The sequence below is a fragment of the Tetrao urogallus genome (assembly GCF_951394365.1).
Source record: "Tetrao urogallus genome assembly, chromosome: 10".
Lineage (NCBI taxonomy): Eukaryota > Metazoa > Chordata > Aves > Galliformes > Phasianidae > Tetrao > Tetrao urogallus.
In genome coordinates, this window is record NC_136823.1 from 1809632 (window position 1) to 1830014 (window position 20383).

A 20383-nucleotide genomic window follows, 5' to 3' on the forward strand; every position below is an offset into this window, starting at 1 on the left:
TATCAATTAGAAGTTAATGGTTTGTTGTTGCTTTTTTTTTTCCTTGGACCTATCAGGCAAGGTAGCAGATTGCTGAAATGTTGCTTCAGGATGGAAGGGAATGGGGAGTAATTCTCAGCTGCTGAATTACATACATATTTGCAGTACTATTGTAAAACCAGGGACTCAGTATCCTTCTTCACCCCTTCAGTTCAGAGGAGCAAAGAGTGTAGCATGTATGTCTTTTGGTTTTCCTTGAGTCAGGTGCAAAAAATGTCTTTCCTTTGCTTGACCCAGCATTATTTGTAATTTTGCATGGGAGAGATGCCTAGAATTCTAGGCATGTGTCTAGAGCTAACATGAATTTTTAGCTTCTCACAGACCCCCAGGAAATGGTGGGCATTCAGATTTGTGTGAGGTCTCAAGTCCAACTGGCACTGATAAAAGAGTGAGAAAGATACATGGGTCCTTCTGTGCTTAAGTCCTTCCTTGTTATTTGTAGGTCATCATGATAATATGATGTTCTGAGACTCATTTCAAAAGTTTTGATTTCTTAAACCCTACTCCCAGATGTCCCTTGGAAGGGAACATTTCAAAGACACTGTTGGAATCACTGCTGCTGTTGTCCCCCTGGTATTATGCTGCCAGCCTCAACCTACTGTGGCAGCACATTTATTTTGCATCTGATTCCCTTCAGTTACTTGTTGATCATAAGGAAGCAAAGTATTTCTCCGAGAGTAATTTCATTTCTCCTTTTGTTGGAGTGATGCTCTGTCCCCTGACAGGCTCCCATTAAGACCCTTCCCTTTAAACATGTGCAGATTTAGAGCTTTTAGCAAACTTGACACTCTTAGGAAAGACTAACTGCCACCTTTAAAGGCTTGGTATTTAATAGGTGTTTAAGGGAATAGTATGTTGATATTAAGCACATTTGAGATGCTCTATTTAAAAAGAGGGGGAAAAAAAAACTTTATTTGCTTAGATTTACTCTGTTCAAGTTTCAGCATGTGCTTTGTCAAGTTAATTTTAGTTTGACACTATTTCAAGAAACAAGAAACAAAGTGAAGCAGTGCCCAAAGTCCTTCTACACTGAAAGTAAAGAGGATATGTCAGATATGTGAGAGCTGTGCTACAGGTTCTGGGATACCACAGTCAGCTGAGCAGCTTGAGTGATCCAAAGAAATTTCATGTCAGCTTGAAATGAGTCATTTCACACTGTTAAATTAACCCTTTTGTGTGTTCTTTGCCTAGGTTATCCTGGGCAGGACTTTGATTGGGCAGACTACCTCAAACAATGTGGTGCTGAGGCAGCTCCCCAGAGCTGCTTCCCTTCGGTAAGGTTCTCTTGTAGAAAAGCATCATTTCTATTAGGTAAATTATATGTTTGATTCCAGCTCGAAGAACCATTTTGCATGTTTTTGACTTAAATTGTCCGTGATGACCAGTGAAATGAAAGAGTTAAGAGAGTGCAAGTGTGGGTTGAATGTAGTAGGTGCATGTGGTCTTCCTAGCTAAGTAAGTAGCGGGCTAAATGCTTCAGTTGTGATAAAGCAGCTTGAAAAGAAACCAGTGTTCTATGACATGGAAGTGTGTTAGAGTCCAGGGAATGGCCATAGAATAACATTGGTCCTTGGCACTGCAGTAATCATGGCAGCCTTACAGTAGAACCTTGTTTCCATTTACTTACTGTACTCTTTCAATCCTCCTTCCTTTCACTGTGGAGAAATTCATTCAATTGTGTTAAGCAATAACAGGTCAATCTTAAATTAGTACCAGGCAATCATTTGACATTAATCAATGCCTGAAGCACATGATAGATTTTGGTCTTTTCCTGGTAAAACGATAGAATTGCTGCATCACAAAGCAGAATGCCTCGTCATACATTACACCTACCTTCCAGTTCCATTTACAATATTTGGGCTTTTGCAGTGCTTCAGGGAAGAAGCTGAGATGAAAAACTGCCATTTTTTGAAGAGGTTGTTGCTGGCTTGAATTCTTGTTGCCCTTATTCTGTCTTGTAAGTTGTAGTGTCTCAGAACATGGTCATTGAATTTCTTATCCCTTTTCTGAGAAGTTGCTCACTGTAGGCTGGTTTCAGAATTTGTAACGTTGATCCTGTAATTAGGTTACAGAGTGGCTCTTGGAGGAAGAGTCCTGCCTGGCATTTCATTCAGGTGCTTCAGGTCAGGATAAGCACCCCTTCCTACTCCATAGGAATTTTTGAATAGATGTGGACCTGTTACCCAAGCAATATAAAATGGACAGCAAGCTTCCTCTGCTGTCTGCTAGGACCCTTCTGGATGAGGCAGGAATGTTGTTTATGTACCTAAAACGAGCTTCCAAGCTAAAATAATAGAATAGAAAGCCTTGTCACTCTATTTGTGGGACTCTGCAGCCAGCAGCAGGGAGCCCCACCTTGCATGGAGTTGCACTGACTCCTTTCAGTGAGTCTCAGCCTCCTTATTTTGAGTACTAATGTGCTTTCCGAGGTCTGTGTATAAAGCCTTTCTTTTAAATTAATATGCTAATTACCTGAAGTCCTTTCTGTCTGTGGATATCATTCTGTGATACTGGAACAGTGAGGGTTTTGTGTGTTACTCCTCTTCATAGCTATTCATATCATACTTTGGATACGTGGATGGTGTTTCACTGAAGCTTTCTGTCTTTTTCCTAGTTAACTTCTGACCATGGATTTAAGGAGAATATGAAACTTGAGGCTGTGAACCCAGTTGATCCGGAGGAAGTTTGCATTGCTACAGTCACCAAGTTGAGAGATTCCTACCTCTGGCTTCAGCTGGAGGGTAAGCCTGACGTGGGAGATCAGAGTAGAATTCACGTGGGTTATTCTGTGGTACCATAATCTGATCTGAAGAATATCTGGAACAAACTCACTACTTGTTGAATATCAGCAACAGATCAGTTTCCTAAAGAAAAACACAGCACATCATTTGCACCGCCTGTTTCCCAGCTAACCTTAGTTAAGCCATTTATATAATCTATGTAATATAATTTATGCACTGTGGTGGGTCAGTGCTAGGGTTAGGGTTACAGTGAGTGCCCTGTGTGAAAGGATGATCAGCGTCTTTTAGAAAGCAAGAGCCTTGTAATGTGGGTTGTTTTTTGTTTGTTTGTTTGTTTCTCATAAATGAGTGATTTCCATTTAAAGCCAACTTTGACTTGGTGTTTTGAAGAAAACTTTAAAGAGAGATTCCTTATTAAGATAGGTCTATATCAGACACTCTCCTTTATAATCCCACTTCTTGATTGAAAGCACATCAGCATGCATTTACTATGCCCTGTGCATCTCTGCTGGACTGTGGATGGAAAATTCCATCTCCAGCTTTAGGTGGAAGTAAATGACATCAGGAAAGTAACTGGGCAGCAGAGGAGGAGAATAGTTGATACTGACGTATCTATGTACACTGTAACATCCATGTACACTGTAAGTTAGAAAGGGACTGAACTCTTGGGATTTTATGAGTTGTATCAAGTTTTGCTTTTCTTAACAGGCTCCAAGAAGCCCATCCCTGACTGCATAGTGAGTGTGGAATCGATGAATATATTTCCAGTGGGCTGGTGTGAGACGAATGGATATCAGCTCAGACCTCCTTGCAAAGCAATAGGTATCAGCTGTGTTCCATTTGCAGTGGCTAGCTGGTTTAATAAAGATGGTGAGACCATTTAAGAGCAAGTTACTGCACAGTTAGATCTGGCATCCCTGAATTTGGGAACTTCCACTGTGTACAGAGAATCAGTGCCTTGTGCAGCTGTTCCCCTGCATGTGTGGTCCAGCTGTGAGAAATGCTTCAGTGGAACTGGAATCCATACAATAATTCCAAAACAGTGTTATTCTGTGATCCTCACAGGCTGTAAGAGGGCATGAAAACAATGCATGAACCACAGGAAAGAAATCATATGTAAGCATGCATGCATGCACACACATGACATGCACATACATCTGTATGAGCTGTTCTTGCCACTTGTCTGGCTGAGTCTGATATTGATTTTATACAAACAGAATTAATGCCTTAGTAAAGCAGTGTTTAGACATTTGGGAGCTAAATTGAGGAGGATTGGCTCTGTAAATGTGCCAGCTGGTCACGATCCCTTAATGATAAAATGTTGAAAAGTAAATGCTATCTGTTCCAATTATGCTAGTAATGTAAGAGTGTCTTCTCTCAAATGGTTAGTGAGTTCTGTTTATTAAAGCTAAATGGGAGATGGGAAAACTAAGAATGTCTATTAAGTAAAGTTGTAAAATGGTAAGATTGGAATGAGCTGTCATTTACTGCAAGTCAAAGCCGGAGAAACTCATCTGGGAAGTGTCTGAAATGCCAAGAGCAGGAGAGGAAGGAGGAGCAGAATTAGAGAAAAGATTATTTTTTGAAAAATCCAGCTGTTTGCTGGGGACAACGCCTGAAATAGCTCAAGAGGCACATGTTTCATTACCCTACTATTATCACCATTGTAATACTGGTAGCTAATTGTAAGAGCCAGTATAGACAGAGCATGAAGAATGGTATCCAAGATTAGCATTGAAATAGTGAGAGGGAGCTTCATCTGTTGGCTGGGGGGCAGGAGTGTAGATTTAAGCATAAAAACAACAAGAAGGCCTTCTTAGCAGTTTTGAACAGCAGAACTTAAAAATAGCATATAACTTCAAGGAAAGGTATCTAATAAATCTACTGTAGTGGAAACATTATTTGCTTGCCTTCTTTGCTTTGTGGAATTTATTTTCTTCTCCTTTCTTTCAGTAAATAAACAGAAAAAGATTGCAGTAGTTCAACCAGAGAAGCAGTAAGTAACAGTGTTGGGTTAGTTTGTGTTTAGTCTTGTTTTCTTCTAATTAGTAAATGATGTTGTCTCGGGAGACTAAGGCTACGCTGAGGGCAGAGAGATTCCACAGTTTGTTTGTTGTAATGCTGCAGTTGTTGGTAATGTTGGAAAAGACCTCTTCCACTGCCATAGTTGGATATAGAAAGCATGGGCTTTATTTTTTAACAATGCTAGCACAACTCAACTGAGTTACTGGATAGATGAAGTCACTGAAGATCCGACCTTGAAATTATTGCTCTATCACTTTTAAAAGATTGCAGTATCTGTGAGTTTTGGAATGCGTTTAAGAAGAACTAGCCTGATGTTAACAATGTGAATTTACAATTGTGTGTGCTTGAAGCTTTCTTAATGGTAATTAAGAAGATAACTCGAATACTTCTCAGTTCCCTTTTGGTTGTATTCTCCTTTCAAACAATATAGTTTCTGTAATGTGAACATGCGCAGTTCTACAGAGTTTCTTTTCAGTGTGAATACTGTCACTCAGTAGGTGGAACAAAATAAATTCAGGAAGGCAATATTAGATGTACAAGACCAAACTAGCAAAAAAGAAAAGACGGGTCCTACTAATATCTACAGATCTTCTACAAACTGTGCCATGCATATGAAATTCCTCTGTGTGAGCTTGTTCAAAACTGCTCAGTAGAATGCCTGACAGTTGGCTTTATTGACTTAGAGCTTTACGAACACCAGATCTGTCAGCAGCCCTGTTGATGTTTTCATTGTTCCTAAAATACTGAGCAGACTCTTTGTCCATGTTTTTGTAATTGGGATTCTTACCGCAGTGCTTGACTCATTTTGATCACATTTTGTTTAAAATCCTCTTTTTCAAAATGTAAGACTGTACATTGCTTTACTGTATGAATGAAGTTAAAGGAAGTAGAAAATGTGAACTCCGTCTGCTTGCTTTATGTGATGTGATTATCAGCATCTTGCCCCTGTTTCAAGGAAGAGATGATTGCTACTAGCTGTAGCAGTGCTGCAGTCCTTCCCGAATTGAAATCATTTAAGTTTGTATGTTTAAGTAAAGAAAAGATGAGGTGAGGAATATTGTCAAATGTGGAATATGTAAAAAGCAGATTAATAAAGCTAGAGCAAGAAATACTTTGGCTTTTAGAGTTTGAGTTTTAGCAGCTGAGGGGTGTCATCCTGACCATCTGTCCCTGACATCTTTCTTTGCATTTCAGAATTTTGTCTTCAAGGACAGTTCATGACGGACTAAAGAACCAGGAACTGAACTCCTCAGATTCAGGTATTGATTGATAGGGCAGGCTAACAAAAATAAAACCCAACGGTCTTCTGTCAGCACAGCCAGAAGAGGAGGAAAGGGTTTTAAGATTTCCATCCTTGACTGTTTGTTGGACATCAGGAAAGAGTGAAGTGAACAAAACCATACAATTAGCTCTGAGTCCTGCAATTGAAATGTGCATTAAACCTGGAAGTTAGATGTTTTACATGAGAAGCAGAGCCAGATATCTGGAGCCAGATGCCTGCTGTCACCCATGCAAATTATTTTTTTACTGTCACCTGCTATATTCAGTAACACTGGGAAGATCATTAATAGGCCTGCTAAATCTGTACTCTTGACTTAGATTCTAGCTTTGAAAAGCAGGTTTCTCTGTTTTTTACGATAACTTTGTCATCATAATAAACAAAGGCAATTCAAATGGTAAACTGTGTTGCGTGCCAGATGGTGAAATCTAATAATTTTCTAAACTGTTGCAAATGAATATGATGAATAAGTACATCTGCTGGTGAAACAGTCATGCAGATCTATTTGTTTGGCAACAAAATGCCTCTTCTGCTGCTTTCTGTGTAGTGAAATGAACATCTGAAGCTGCACCAAATGCAGCTCTATTGAAATGATCCATGCTTGCTTAGCATTTTAATTGGTTTTTAATAGAGTCACCATGTAAATTTGACTTCATTTATTTATTTTCCAGTTTAAGATCTTTCAGTGATAGTGTTGCTCAATCAAAAATACTACAACATTCCTAGAATAAAACAATTTCTATATATCTAAATATCTTACAATACACAACAGCCAGAACTGAAATTGTGAACAGCACTTAGCAGGCTTAACAAACTTGATGTCAATTCATTGGAGGTCACTTCATCAGTTGATACATCTTTGGTTTGACTGAGTGAAAAGAGTGCAAAAATGGAAAGCAACCAATAGTCGAGTTTAGAATGAATAGTGGAGAAAAGCCTTGCTGGCTTCTGTGGTGGAGAAATCCTGGGGACAGACAATTACTTGACTGGAAAAATTGTCTGTAATTACCATGTTGGGGTGTGCTGTGCTACCAACAGTTGTGGATGCCTTTCTGCCTGTATTCACTGATGTGATCCCACAACACAACACATCCATCCTGCTGGAAGAAATGTTTCTTTTCCAAAATGTGACAGGCCTGATTTCCAGCTGTTCTTGAGTTTGCTAATATGCATGTGAAGTGTGAAAAGTACTTTTAGCAACATGAATGGCTGGCGCTGGGATTGCAAATGTGGCACCAGAATTTGCCCAAATTCAGGTCATTCAAGAACATTCAAATGTTCTTTCCTTTTTTTTTTTTCCCAACAGGCAAAATATTAAGCATTGCAAAGAAATAATTCTTTGCTGGGAGATTGTGCCACGTGATTTAAATCTTTGCTTTCTCCTTTCTCAGTTGTAATTAATGGAAAGTATTGCTGCCCAAAGATCTACTTCAACCACCGGTGCTTCTCAGGGCCTTACCTTAACAAGGGCAGGATTGCAGAGCTTCCTCAGTCTGTGGGACCTGGGAACTGTGTTCTCGTTCTGAAAGAGGTGAGGTGCTTGCATGTGGTGGATCTGCAGAACATCATAAACTCTCTAATTATGGATGGATAATTAATATGTTTAAGGAGTTCATAAACTGCTGATGTGCAAACAGGTTTTTTAATGGAAAGATGTACAAATTGTGGATCGTTTTGTGAATAGTTGGAAAGAGTATAACCCTCCCATGTATCTGAATTAAAGTCAACCTCCAACTGCTAACTCTTAGTAACCTTTAATTACCACAACCAGAGGAGTTAGTATCTTCAGCTGTAATGAATGCTTCCATTCTCATTAACAGCTGTTAGCTTCAGATAAGCCCCCAAGTTTTCCTTTACAGTTTACACCATTGATATTAGAACAGAGGAAATGCAGTTTTTCTTAGCAGAAAGGAGAAAGTATGTATTTTCAGTAATTGGGAAATGTAAAGAGTTCTTTGTTTTATGGTGTACTTAACTTGGATATAATGTACAAAGATCAGGTTAAATCATGGATTCACTTTCTAACGTAACTAAAGGAGGGGAGAAAAGAGGAAAAGACCATTTGTTAATGCTTAAGAGCACTTTGCAGAAAATGTACACATACCCTAAGGTAGTAATTATTTTTTCCAAAGTCTCCAAAAAGGTCGTGGGATGGTTATTATCTGAGCTGAGAGGTTGCATGTTTCCTAAGGTGTAACTGTGAGTCGAACAAGCACGCAGCCTGGTGGACATTTGAGTAAGATGTTTGCCCTCCTTTTGATCTCCAAATATTCAACTTGAAAATGAAAGCCTGTCTTTTGGCATGCTCATAAAGTTGTTAAAATCATTTATCTGCGTATCATCTTTTTCAAAAAACATGTTCCTAATCCATCAGCACTTGGGGATGGGGGCAAACAAATTGCAGATTTGCAGGCAGGTCTATATCCTCTGCTCTGCTTGTTCAAGTACTTGCTCACTGGTGAAGCTTGCTCATACCCAGTCAAATGCATAATGGGCAGAGAGAGTCCCAGGACTGGGGAGAGAAATGCACGTCTGTAAATTGAGGGGGGGTCTGATTTTAAGATATAGCCTGTATTTGAGCAAATCTGCTAATAGACCTCTCTGAATGCAGATTTTGTGCTATCCCCACTAACTTGAGGTTCTTCAGAGCTTTGAGTTACTTATTTTACAGCACTAGAGAAAAATTTTGTTACAGTACAGGCCCTATCTTCATTCTCAAAAGCCAAAATAGAAGAGAGCTTAAGATTCTGGAGTAAGATTTTGTAGCAAGCAGAAGCCCAGCAGCGTTTGTAGGCATATCTTCACATGCTGAACGAGACTCTGAGATGGTAACTCAGATTTACCAAAAGTTGTGCAAGTTTTGCAGTGTTCAGCCCTGCAGTTTAATTTAGTGATGTGTAATTCAAAGGCACTGACTGGGAAGTTGCTAGATACACTGGTGACTCTGCAGACAGATTCTAAAGGTTTGGCAAGGTCTAAAGCGTTGACTGCTCTCAGTTTTCATTTTGGCTGTATCTGTAATCCTGCTGTGAATGAGTTCTTTGATGCTGGATAATTCAGATGAATGGAAGTGATCTCCTATTCTACCCCAGCACTTTAAAAAGATTTACTGTACAAGGAGTCTAAACACAGTTTCTCCTCTTCCTCCCTACTGTAGGTTCTCACTTTATTGATCAATGCAGCGTACAAACCCAGCCGTGTCCTGCGAGAGCTGCAGTTGGATGAAGAAGCTGCATGGCATGGGCATGGAGAGACCCTAAAAGCCAAGTAAATGCTTGTCCCATTCCCCACTCAGTTGATCCTAGTAACACTGTTCTGTGCTTTGACTTCTGATATTTCACTGAATCACAGAATGGCTTGGGTTGGAAGGGATCTCAAAGATCATCCAGTTCCAACCCCTCTGCTCTGGGCAGTGTTGCCATAAGACCAGGCTGCCCAAAGCTCCATCCGGCCTGACCTTGAACACCTCCAAGCATGGAGCATCCATAGCTTCTCTGGGCAGTCTGTTCCAGCACCTCACCAATCTCTTGGTGAAAAATTTCCCCAACATCTAATCTAAATCTCCCTCTTTTAGTTAAAACCAGTCCCTCTTGTTCTATCTATCTACCCATATATAAAGCAACCCAAAGTTGACTTCCCTCTCATTTGTAAGCTCCCTTTAAGTACTGAAAGAGCGCTCTCAGGTCTCCCCAGCTCTCCACACTAAATAAGCTCAGCTTCCTCAGCTTGTCTTTGTAGAGGAGGGACTCTAGACCTCTGATCATCTTCATGGTCCTCATCTGGACCTGCTCTAAAAGCTCCACAATTTTCCCCAGGCCTGGACACAGTGCTCCATATGGGGCCTCATGAGGGCAGAGCAGAGAGGCGCAGTCCCCTTCCTGCCTGTTGTCACCCTCTTTTGATGCAGTCCAGCATCCTGTTGGTGTTTGAACTGGAAGTGCACACTGATGGCTCATGTTAAGTCTTTTGTCTACCAGGACACCCAAATCCTTCTCCATAGGGCTGCTCTCAACGAGTTCCTCTCAGTCTATACACGTATCTGGCATTGCCCCAACCCAAATGAAACACCTTGCACTTGGCTTTGTTGAACCTCATTTGGCGAGCCCAATTTCCAAGCCTGTTCAGGTCCCTCTGGATGGCATCCCTTCCTTCAGACGTACCCACTGCACTGCTCAGCTTGGGGTTGTCTGCAAACTTGCTGAGGGTGCACTCATCTCAGAGATGAGAAAATTGTCTGCCAGAATCTTTACATGCTGTAAGCTAAATTTCCAACTCTTCATAAGGTCCTTTGTGAATGTCTGTCAAGTGCATCAGAATTTAATGTTCCTTAATGTGCCAAATGTGCTCTTTGTTGGCATGTAAGCAGTTATTGGTGTGGTGCTGTTACAACACAGCATATCCACTAGCAGACTAGAACATGAAGCTTGAGCTACTGAATAAACCTGAAGATAAGTGTCACTATTTGAAAGCAAAAATACACTTTTGCTTTGAAAGTACTTTGAAAGTTTAGCAGGCTTCCATGGCATTTCCACACATTTCTCAGTGGGAGATGAGTTCTCTGAAGTTAAGTTGTAGCAGCACTCTGAAATGGTCTGGCATGGAAGTCTTTCTACAGCTGCCTAGCCAAAGTGCTCCCTAGTTTTCCTGTTGAGTCTTTTGGGTTTGAGCTTCTTTGCTAGGAAAAAAACAATGATTGTATTTGTATATATCCAGGTATTCTCTTACACTCTAGCAGTAGCCTTGTAATTAAGTCTCCCTATTTGCGTACTGAAGAGTAGATTTTCCCAATGTGCAATAGCACAGACTTTACTGTATGCTTTTGAATATGTCAGTAATCATTTTGCTGGATCGATTTTGTGTGTAAAAGGGCATTTTTCCATACGCTGAAGGATTACTTTGTATTTGGCTTTGGATAATAGGAAGATCATTTCAATTTGGTGCAAATAAAAGCTGTGGCTGAAGTAGAAAAAAAATCTTTTGATTTGTTTCATTGAAGTTGCTGTGTGCTTCTTTTGTCACCACGGTGAGAGCTAGGATGTCTGCAGTGCAATGATATAATGCTCTTTTTTAGTGTATCACCTAGGTATTTGTAGGCCTGAGACATCCCCAAGACATATCAGCATTTGCCAATAGCTGGACTGGGAGCAGGAATGCTGCATGAGATGGCAGATAACTCACTGTGCTGCTCTGTCAGTGTTGCTGCAAGGCTGATAAAGAAAAAGAAATTGATATTTCTTACTTTGAATTCAAACAAGAGCACTATGTGGAGTTATGGCAAACGACTGTCCTGACAAATTCTTCAGCAGTTAGATGAAAGCTGATTGGAAATGTGACAGTATATGCCATAGCATGCACATAGAATGGCTCACTAGAAGCTGTCTGCTGATACCTTTTATTAGCCTGGTTGGCAGAATTCTAGCATGAATTAGTATGCTCGGTCTTTGTTTTAGGGTCCACACCGCAGCGTGGTCGCATAAAGAGAACCCTGTGAACAAAGAAAACAAACTATCCGAACTCTGGGATAGTCTTCTCAGAGGGTATTTCAGGATTCCTGAATTATGACCACATTTTCAATGTTAGGTACAAAGGGAAGAGCTACCGTGCAACTGTGGAAGTTGTGAGGACAGCAGATCGAGTGGCAGATTTCTGCAGGAAAACATGCATCAAGCTGGAATGTTGTCCGAACCTTTTTGGCCCTCAGATGGTGCTGGATAAGTGTTCAGAGAACTGCTCTGTCCTGACAAAGACTAAATACAGTGAGTAGGCTGTGGCTGTCAAACTGAGGTGGGGCTGTTATGGAGGGGTGTTATATTTTGCTTTCGCTCTGGCTTTGGCCTCCAAAAGGAATCCAAAGTGTATTGCTTTGCTTACAGAAGGAAAAGCTCGAGCGCTACCCTCACTGGCCTGCAAAATATCCATGCACCAATGTGTAGGGCAGAAAAAATTAACTTTATATTAAATGGTAAAACTGCGCATTAACTTATTGTGAGCTTAAAGTTTTATCTTCTTAAGACAACTTTTGGGACAAGAACTGGCTCTAATATTGTAATTTAAGTGGCATTGTAATTGCTTTTACCATTCTGTTGTGGAACAAAATAAAATACTTTCAAGCCCTCTTCTTAGCTTTTAGGTTTTTTAGGTTTTTAGCCATTTGACACTGTGAGAACAAACAGTGCATTGAGGCCATGTTTAAAAACTGCACAAACATCACAAGAGACATCCGACAGTGGATGAAGTCTGTAGCTGATGACTTTTTTTTTTTTAATAAAATGTGATCATCTGGGATTTCTCAAAGTTAAAGAAGTAAATCTACTGTTACTGGGCAAATAAAATGTACTAGTAACTCTTCTTCCTTAAACCAAATTGAAGAGGAAAATATAGATATGCTCATTCAGAAGTTTTGCAGAAATGGGATTTCTACTGGGAAATGTCCTGCTACTGGTTTTCCAGTCCTGATGATGGACAAACATAACTAGTGACATTGAAGGTGCATTTCAACATGATGCTCCTTTCTTCTGTCCTGGTAGCACACTATTATGGAAAGCGGAAAAACAAGCGGATAGGTAGGCCTCCGGGTGGCCACAGTAACTTGGAAGTAGCCATGAAGAAACCAAATAAAAGACGGAAGAAACGAAAACATTTTTTTGTTCATAAGAAAAAACGTTCTTCTACTTCAGTGGATAACACTCCAGCTGGATCTCCCCAGGTATGAGACTGACGACAGCTTTAACAGATATGGTATGTGATCGTGGACCAGCTTCATTTGAAACAAGAAACTGTCAGTTCCTTATAACTTCAGGTTACAGCTGACAAGTGGGTGACTAATGTAGTTCTGTCCTCATCTTCCCGTGTTTTATTTTGTTGCTGTGTTCTTTTTCCCCACCATCCAGGGCAGTGGAGGAGAAGAGGAGGATGACCAGGATGAGGTAGATGAAGAATCTCTGAGTGAGGATAGTACATCCGAGCAGCAAGATGAACTGCTTGAGGAATCAGAGGTATCAGAGAAAAAATCACTGTCATCCTCTCCTACACAGAGTGAGCTGTCTCATTCTCTGACTCAGGACCAAGACAAGAGGAAGAGGAAGCTTAGGACCTTTTCTTTTTCCGATGATGAAAATAAGCCTCCTTCGCCCAAGGTAATTCTGAACATAGATTTGTGCCTTTGCTGAGCGCTGGGCAAGCACAAACGTCTTGGAAGTATTAACCAGTGTGTTTTTTTTAAATACTCCGTTATCCCATGAGGGATATTGTGAAGGCACTGCAGAATATTTAAAAACGTAATTTTTATTACAATCGTATTACAGGATCGTAATGAAGACTAAACTGAGGATGGCTGTAGATAGAATGGGGAGCTTTCCACTTCTCAACTGTTGGCACTCCTTGGTTCAACTTGAGCAGGGGCTTGGAGAAATCCTCCTTTTAGATTTACCTTACTGACGATAAGGATGTGGTCTCCAACTGCAGCACAATGCTGTTCTGCACGTCTGTGCCAACCGAGGAGCGTGAAAACCTGGGAGCTCCCATTAGAGCTTTATTGGGCAGATGAATATTTGGAGTGTGGGATTGTTGGTCCGTGACACCTACAGTATTTTAGTTCTTTTTGTGGTGGGTGGCTTGTCTAGGAAATAAAGATTGAAGTTGCCGAAAAGCTGCAGCTGGACAGCAACCCTCTGGAATGGAGCGTGGCTGACGTCGTGCGATTCCTCAAATCCACGGACTGTGCACCGCTGGCAAGAATTTTCCTCGACCAGGTATGATTTTCTGTTAAAGCACTGAAGCTGCTGCTTTATTCTTAGACCTTTATAATGAATCACAAAGAGGAATGAGTTTAAATTGCATAACAGATTTTTGAGGGGTAAAAAAAGAAAGCATGCACGACTTCCTGCAGATTCCGGAGGAGACTTAAGCAAATGGCCACAATTGTTCAGGTTTCTCAGTTCTTAGTGGAAGAGATTTTAGTCTGTGGGGTATCACTCAGCACTTCAAAGGCAGTAGCTAGTTTTCTGGGTTTTTGCCCCTTGTGTTGAGGTCTCCAAATGATGTTATTCATTCTGCAGACTGACTGCAAGCGTCATAGTGTTGTACACAGCAAGTAAAGAATTTTGTGTTGAAGTATGGCGACAGGAATACAAACATGAGTCAGATTATGCATCTTGATTAAAATTTGCCATAAAAAATATCTAGTACAGGAACTGGTGCTGAGTATGGTTTATGATAGATGTTAACAAAACAGCATCTCGTTCTGTCTCTTAGCAAGTGAATTTGAGCTGACATCTTAAGAAAGGAGTTAATTTGTTGGTGAGTCTTTTTAAGCTAGAGTAGAATAGAAGAATCTGCTAATTTACAAGTGGTCACGATTCTGAAATGACAGCAAGTCAAAGCTGAAGGGAGATGGGAAGAAAAAATGCAAAGTCAATATGGAGGTTTTGTCTTCTGACAGGAAATTGACGGCCAGGCACTGCTGCTGCTGACCCTGCCGACCGTTCAGGAGTGTATGGACTTGAAACTTGGGCCAGCTATTAAACTTTGCCATCACATTGAAAGGGTTAAACTTGCTTTTTACCAGCAGTTTGCTAACTGAGATGCAGTCAAGTTGAAGCAGACCTTTGAAGCACAACCATGCTCCTTTCTCTCTATCAAGGAAAGCCAAATAAAGCTGAACTGGCAACCCAGGAGCATGAGTCAACCTCCATTTTTCACTTTGGAGAAAAGACAACATCTGGAGGAAAATGCCAGTGCAAAAACAGGGGCTACTCTACCAGCTGCCAGCTTGGGAACACAATAGTCTCTTGCTCTATGGTTCCCTTTTTTTAATGTATTTTTTAATGGTTACAGAAAAGTCTCCTCTGGTGGGAAGTGACATTTCAATAGTTCTGTTGGCACAGAACTTTAAAAGGAGAAACAAATCCTGTTTACGTTCGCATGCAGGCTGCCAGAAATAACCTTTCTATATTCCTGGTGATTCGCAGAATCTCCATCCCTCCCCGTGGACGGACACTTGCTTTACCACAGCACTGGCTTTGGAATGTGCTTGGTGCACATTCGTTTGTTAATGTGGAGTATTTTGATGAATTTGTTCGTTGTTAGGACAGCGATGTGACCACAAGGTTCTGAATGTACAGTATAGCAAGAGTGAGATTTGTTTCTTGTTTTGTTTAGGGTTTTTTTTGTCTCTGTTCTTGGCTTTTTGTTTTGTCTTTGTTTTGATTTTACTACCTCTGTGGCCTGAACAGTAGAAATGATGAACTAGGAAGGGAGGGAACTACTTGTGGATAACTCATAGGTAGCTGCACAGCAGTCTCTCTTCTGTAGGCATGTCAGAAATACAAAGCAGTATAAGCATACAGAGCTTCTGTTCCAGAGCTTAAATGGAAACCTGTGCAGGCTGAACTTGGGTGTTACTTTATTCTGAGGTGTCAGAAAATAATTATTTTGCACTTCTCTTACAGATGGACTGTGGTGGGGGTGGGGGGGAAGGGGTGGAAAGGAAGGAAAGAGAAAGTGCCTCTGCATTTTCTTTTATTCTGGTTTTCAGATAAAAGATATTTTCTTTATTTTGCCCTTCACAATTCTGTGAAGTTGTTTCCCTTTTCTTAAGGAATTGGGCCATGTACACAGAGCCTGTCAGCAGCTTTTTGCTTTGTTACCTGTGCATCTTCTTGGAGAACACACTAAGAAAACTGCGATCAGTGAGGACTGCAGCATAGCTCTGTGCCAGTGTTTGCATACTGGAAACTATCTTAAAGCATGACTTTGTATTTTTACCTACTTACAGCTACTCAGGATCACACATGACAACAGTGTGGGGGTTTGGGAAGGGCTTTTTGATCTTTTTCTAGAGAAAAGAAAAAGGAGCTGAGGGGCATCTATTTGTAGACCCACAGTAGGATGAACTGCTGATTTTAATTTTAGGCATTAAACACACTCAGCCACTTGCTGCGGACCTGTGCTTCATGCTTGAACTAAGAGGGCTTAACTTACTTTCCATTAAAGATGTGAGGAATTTGCATCAGGCTTGAGATCTGCTTCACGGAAGGATTAGGTTTCCAGTGCTTTGCATTCATTTACTTTGCCTGTTCTCAGCAGTATGTGGAGGAGCGTGGGCAGGAGCTTCGTGAAGTCGGGGAGCATGCAGCCCTGATCCTTTCTCCTGTTCATTTACCTTTTCAAATACAGACCCTGGCATACTAAGACAGTCGAGGCAGGAAGGTGCTTACTGCAGGGTCTTTAGGTTCTGTGCTAGCTTCTGTGTGGTTACTCTGATCAGTGGATGAATTCAAGCTTCTCTAGGGCCCAAAATGATAGGTTATTCTGGTGCTGGGAGCTGTAGATTCATTGAAGAGGTCATCAGTCATCTGTAAACGAAGAGCTGTAAACGAAGAGCTGTAAACGAGGAGCTGAGTTTGCACAGTCTGTATCCACCACACACGTTGAGGGGATTGACGACCAATGAAAACTGTTTTGAGTAAGCAAAACTGCATGACTGATTTTGATTTCTTTTGCTGCGAGCCCCTTAGAATAACTACCTCACTGAGGCAGAACTACTTACAGAAGTGCTACAATCAGAATTTTTTTTCCATGCAACAAGCTAAATTGAAAACAAAATGTCCCTTTTTCTTCCCTGCACCAAGTGTGTGGGCAATGAAAGGATGCTTTGGCTCTTTTTGTGATCCTCCTTGCCCCATTCCCTTAGTGTAAGCTCAGTGAGAACTAATTAAACCGGACAAGTTTTTTGAAAGAAACCTTGTTGCTTTGCTGTCAGCATCTTGTCTTGAGAAATTTGACCAGCAGAGAGAACTTCTGGGCTGAAAGATGGCACTTTTGTCATTCTTCAGGGATTCCAGAACTCTCCTGTGTTGTTAAAGAGGCTGGTACCCAGCAGGTTTACTTGCATAGCCAAGAGATGTTACTCCCAGATAGATGTCCTTCAGAGTAGCTGTCAGGAGAGAACAGAGCTTAAAGGATAACTTAGTGAGCCTGTTCACGTGGCACCTAGGGTATAAATACAAAAGTCATACTTCTTTTATTCAGCAAAGATAGCGGTCAGTTTCAGAGGATAGGGGGAGACTTACCGGTCACCTTTGGCATGTTTTATAGGCTGGATTTTTCTGCCTTGTTTTGGGAGGCACCGACAGTCTGGTCCCAATGGGATCTGTTTTTGTTGTGATTTTCAAAAGGGATGTTTTCATTATTTGTGAAATGTTTTTATGCTGCACACGGGTACTGTACACTCTGTTTCCTGGAAGAAGGTGCACTCTTTTACTGCTGGATTTTAAAGGGATACCTGGGGCATCTTGATGGATGGTGTTTCTACACAACTGTTTCAAGTTTTTTCTCTCTCTCTCTGTGTGGCAGACAACACAACTGCCCTTGTATTTGTTCCTCTTGCAGCAATATGACTTAAATCAGCTCACATTCTGCTGTTTTTCTTCAAAACTGAGTTTTTGGGTAGCTCGATGCCTGAATCCGTGGCTTCAGGATTATATCTGTGTTTTACCAGCAGAAATTGCTGAGACTTCAGTAATTCAGTTTGGCTTCAGAGGTTTGTGCTGTCTCTACCATTTCCATTCATCACAAAACATGACGAAGCTGAAGTCCAGGAGGGAAGCGGTGGTACCTCGCAGATGGCTTCATTACAAGAAGAGGAGCCCTCTGCTGGGCCTTGTGTACTGTTTATGTAGATGGTAAACGGAGATGCTGCTTAACTGACCCACTGACGGCTTATACTCTTGTCTGTCTGATTTTTGTATGCATTGTCCAGCCTTGGTTTGCACATCATAGCTTTAGAAACCTGATGGTGCCTCTGCGTCACACTCGTACTGTGCTAAGCTTAGCCTCACTGGCAGCAACGTTTTGCTGTTGTGTTTCTGCAGTGTGCAGAATCAGCACAAGGAACCCATAAGAGAAATATCTGACCTCTAAAAATGTCATGCAAGGTTAATGTGGTAGAATGATCCCCAAGGGCGTGAGCAGCTTGCTGTTCACCTTATGCTGAAAGTGACCCTTCCAGAAGAGGGGAGGTGCAGCACTAAGCCCTTCTGCAAGTTGCTCTTTGAGAAAGGCAGAAGGAAAAGGAAATTCATTGTGTTGTGTGGAACACCTGGGATGCCTGAAGTTTCTCCTGGGACTGAGTACAGAGTTCAGAGTGCTTAGGATTACTTTTTCCTTCACAACTTTCAGCAAATTATTTTGTTGTTGCTTTAAACTTTGCTAGGGTTTATTCTTGATTCTAACGATGCTTTAAAGGAGGAAGGAAGTATTTAGCTGCTAAGTCCACAGAAGTGTAAATGCATTTACAGTAGATTGGACAGAGCACTCCATTCTTCTGTTTGGAGTACAAAAATGTGGCAAAAGGAGAGGTGGCTCGGGAGATTTTTGAATGTAACTGAATAGGCTTCAGAACTGTCAAACTCAGATTGCAGACTGAATACTTTTGAACCAAACCTGTTGCTAGAGAAGAGGTTCTCAGATGAAGTAGCCTCACCAGAAAGCCAAAAATATGATGATCCTATATAAAGCTACTCCTTAACCAGTCCTGTCAGTGGTTACTGCCTACTGAGAGCTCAAATTGTTGAACAACAAGCAAGCACAAAGACAGGCTCTGTCAGGAGGCTTCACACGTTGGCTGAAGGCTCCATTTTAAAGGGATTGTGTGCTGAACCACCTTTCAGGGTGCTGCTGAACTTGCCCATGCATGCATGTAGCCTTGTTTTCAAAGGCAGCCTTATGGGTGAAGGACTGGAAGGGGACTTGAGAACATCTGGTGCAGCAAGCCTCTCTACTGTTACGGGCGTGTTTGGTTTTTTTAAATGATGACAAGAATCTGTACGAAATCTAGTGAAAACAACTCACGTTTAGTGGCACTTTGTCCCCATGGTCATTTCTCGCTTCTTCAGAGTTGCATCTCTTGTCCCGAAATGCACCAGACAATAAAGATGGATTTTTTGATGGGAAGACAAAGTTCCCATTAGGTGCAAAGCCAGCGGTGTCTGGCTCAGCTTTAAGCCATGGGAGCGAGCAGGTCTTGCACTGACAAAACTCATCCTGACGGCACAGCGGCGGGCGCGCAGCCTGCACAAGTCCTCCAGCATCACACAGTTGAAGAGGAACAGCCTGCTGCTCCGGTCACGCTCAACTTGTGTGAATGAACAATGAATTCTGGGCACAGACGTTTCTTGCCCACTCCCCAGAAGTTGTTGAACACCAGTTTCCAAGAAACCTTGTGGAAAAATAATTTTTTCTGGAGGCTTCACGTTTCTCCACACCTGTTTGATTCCTTTTATTATTATTATTTCTGTTTAAAATAAATTAAAAAATAATCTTTGTAGACAATCAGAGGCCTTTGGGGAGACTTGGCCCTAAGGGGAACCTGCTCTCCACACCTGGGCCTGTTTCTTATACTAACTCATCGGAACTGATGCACTTTTCCTGTATTTCGCCTTTTTTAATTAGCTGCTTATTCTTAAACAAAGATTTAAATGCGTATTGTGTCGTGTCCCTTCTGCTTCTTGTTTTATCCTTAACTTTTAAATATATATAAATATATATATATATATGCAGTGAGACTGAAATACTAAATGGAAGAGAAACAGGAACAAGAAGATGCGCGTATGAAGTCCCACCATTGTCAGAGCAGGTGTAACAATTTAATCAGAGGCTTTTTTAAAAAATATTTTGGATGGCTATTTTGCTTGTTTTGTCTGTAAATAATGTACATAGGTTTGTGGTATATGACGGTTTTAAGTGGTTGTAAGAAAATTAAAAAAAAAAAGATACTTCAACTGTTACGGACGGCTCTGGTTGTTAACGCCGCTGCTTCCAGCGAGTGATTTTTCCATCTGAAGGAGGTGTTGGGGAAACTATTCGGGTGAGCGGCCGGGGGGAAGCGGGGAACCGGCGTTCCGCGGGTCCCGAAGGTCGCGCAGCGCTGCCTTTCATCGTGAGGAGCCGCCGGCTCGCAGCCGAGCAGCGCCGAGCCTCGCAGACGCCGCCACTCGCTCCGCGCGTGCCGGCTCACGGCGCCCCGTCCGGTCACGGTCGGGATCGGGCCGGCGCCGACGGCTTTAACGCCGAGCGGCCGCAGCTCCGCCGGCCGCGGGCGGGGCTTCCCTCCCGACGGGGCCGCCGTGCCCCGCGCTCCCGGAGCGGCCGCGCCTCAGGCCGAGCCCCGCCCGCCGTGACGCAGCGGGGCGGGCCGCCGGGAGCAGGAAGCGGGGCGGGGGGCGCGGCCTCGGCCGCCGGTCGCGACGTCGCCTCCGCCGCCGTGCGCCGCCGAGGCGGGCAGCGGCCGGGCCCGGCC

At 42.0% G+C, this 20383-nt stretch overlaps 1 protein-coding gene across 1 annotated transcript in view; it reads left to right on the forward strand.

Moving 5' to 3' along the window:
* The window catches only part of SFMBT1 (Scm like with four mbt domains 1), a gene marked incomplete at both ends in the record, with an annotated part of 30533 nt that extends 15868 nt beyond the window's left edge, over window positions 1-14665 (forward strand). Inside the window, 12 exons of the mRNA XM_079540500.1 lie at window positions 1231-1313; window positions 2654-2780; window positions 3489-3602; window positions 4734-4776; window positions 6000-6064; window positions 7476-7615; window positions 9242-9351; window positions 11665-11840; window positions 12612-12790; window positions 12975-13220; window positions 13707-13835; window positions 14525-14665. Of these exons, the coding sequence (XP_079396626.1) occupies window positions 1231-1313; window positions 2654-2780; window positions 3489-3602; window positions 4734-4776; window positions 6000-6064; window positions 7476-7615; window positions 9242-9351; window positions 11665-11840; window positions 12612-12790; window positions 12975-13220; window positions 13707-13835; window positions 14525-14665 (1553 nt within the window). The remainder of the gene's footprint in view (window positions 1-1230; window positions 1314-2653; window positions 2781-3488; window positions 3603-4733; window positions 4777-5999; window positions 6065-7475; window positions 7616-9241; window positions 9352-11664; window positions 11841-12611; window positions 12791-12974; window positions 13221-13706; window positions 13836-14524) is intronic.
* Window positions 14666-20383: the final 5718 nt, after the last annotated feature.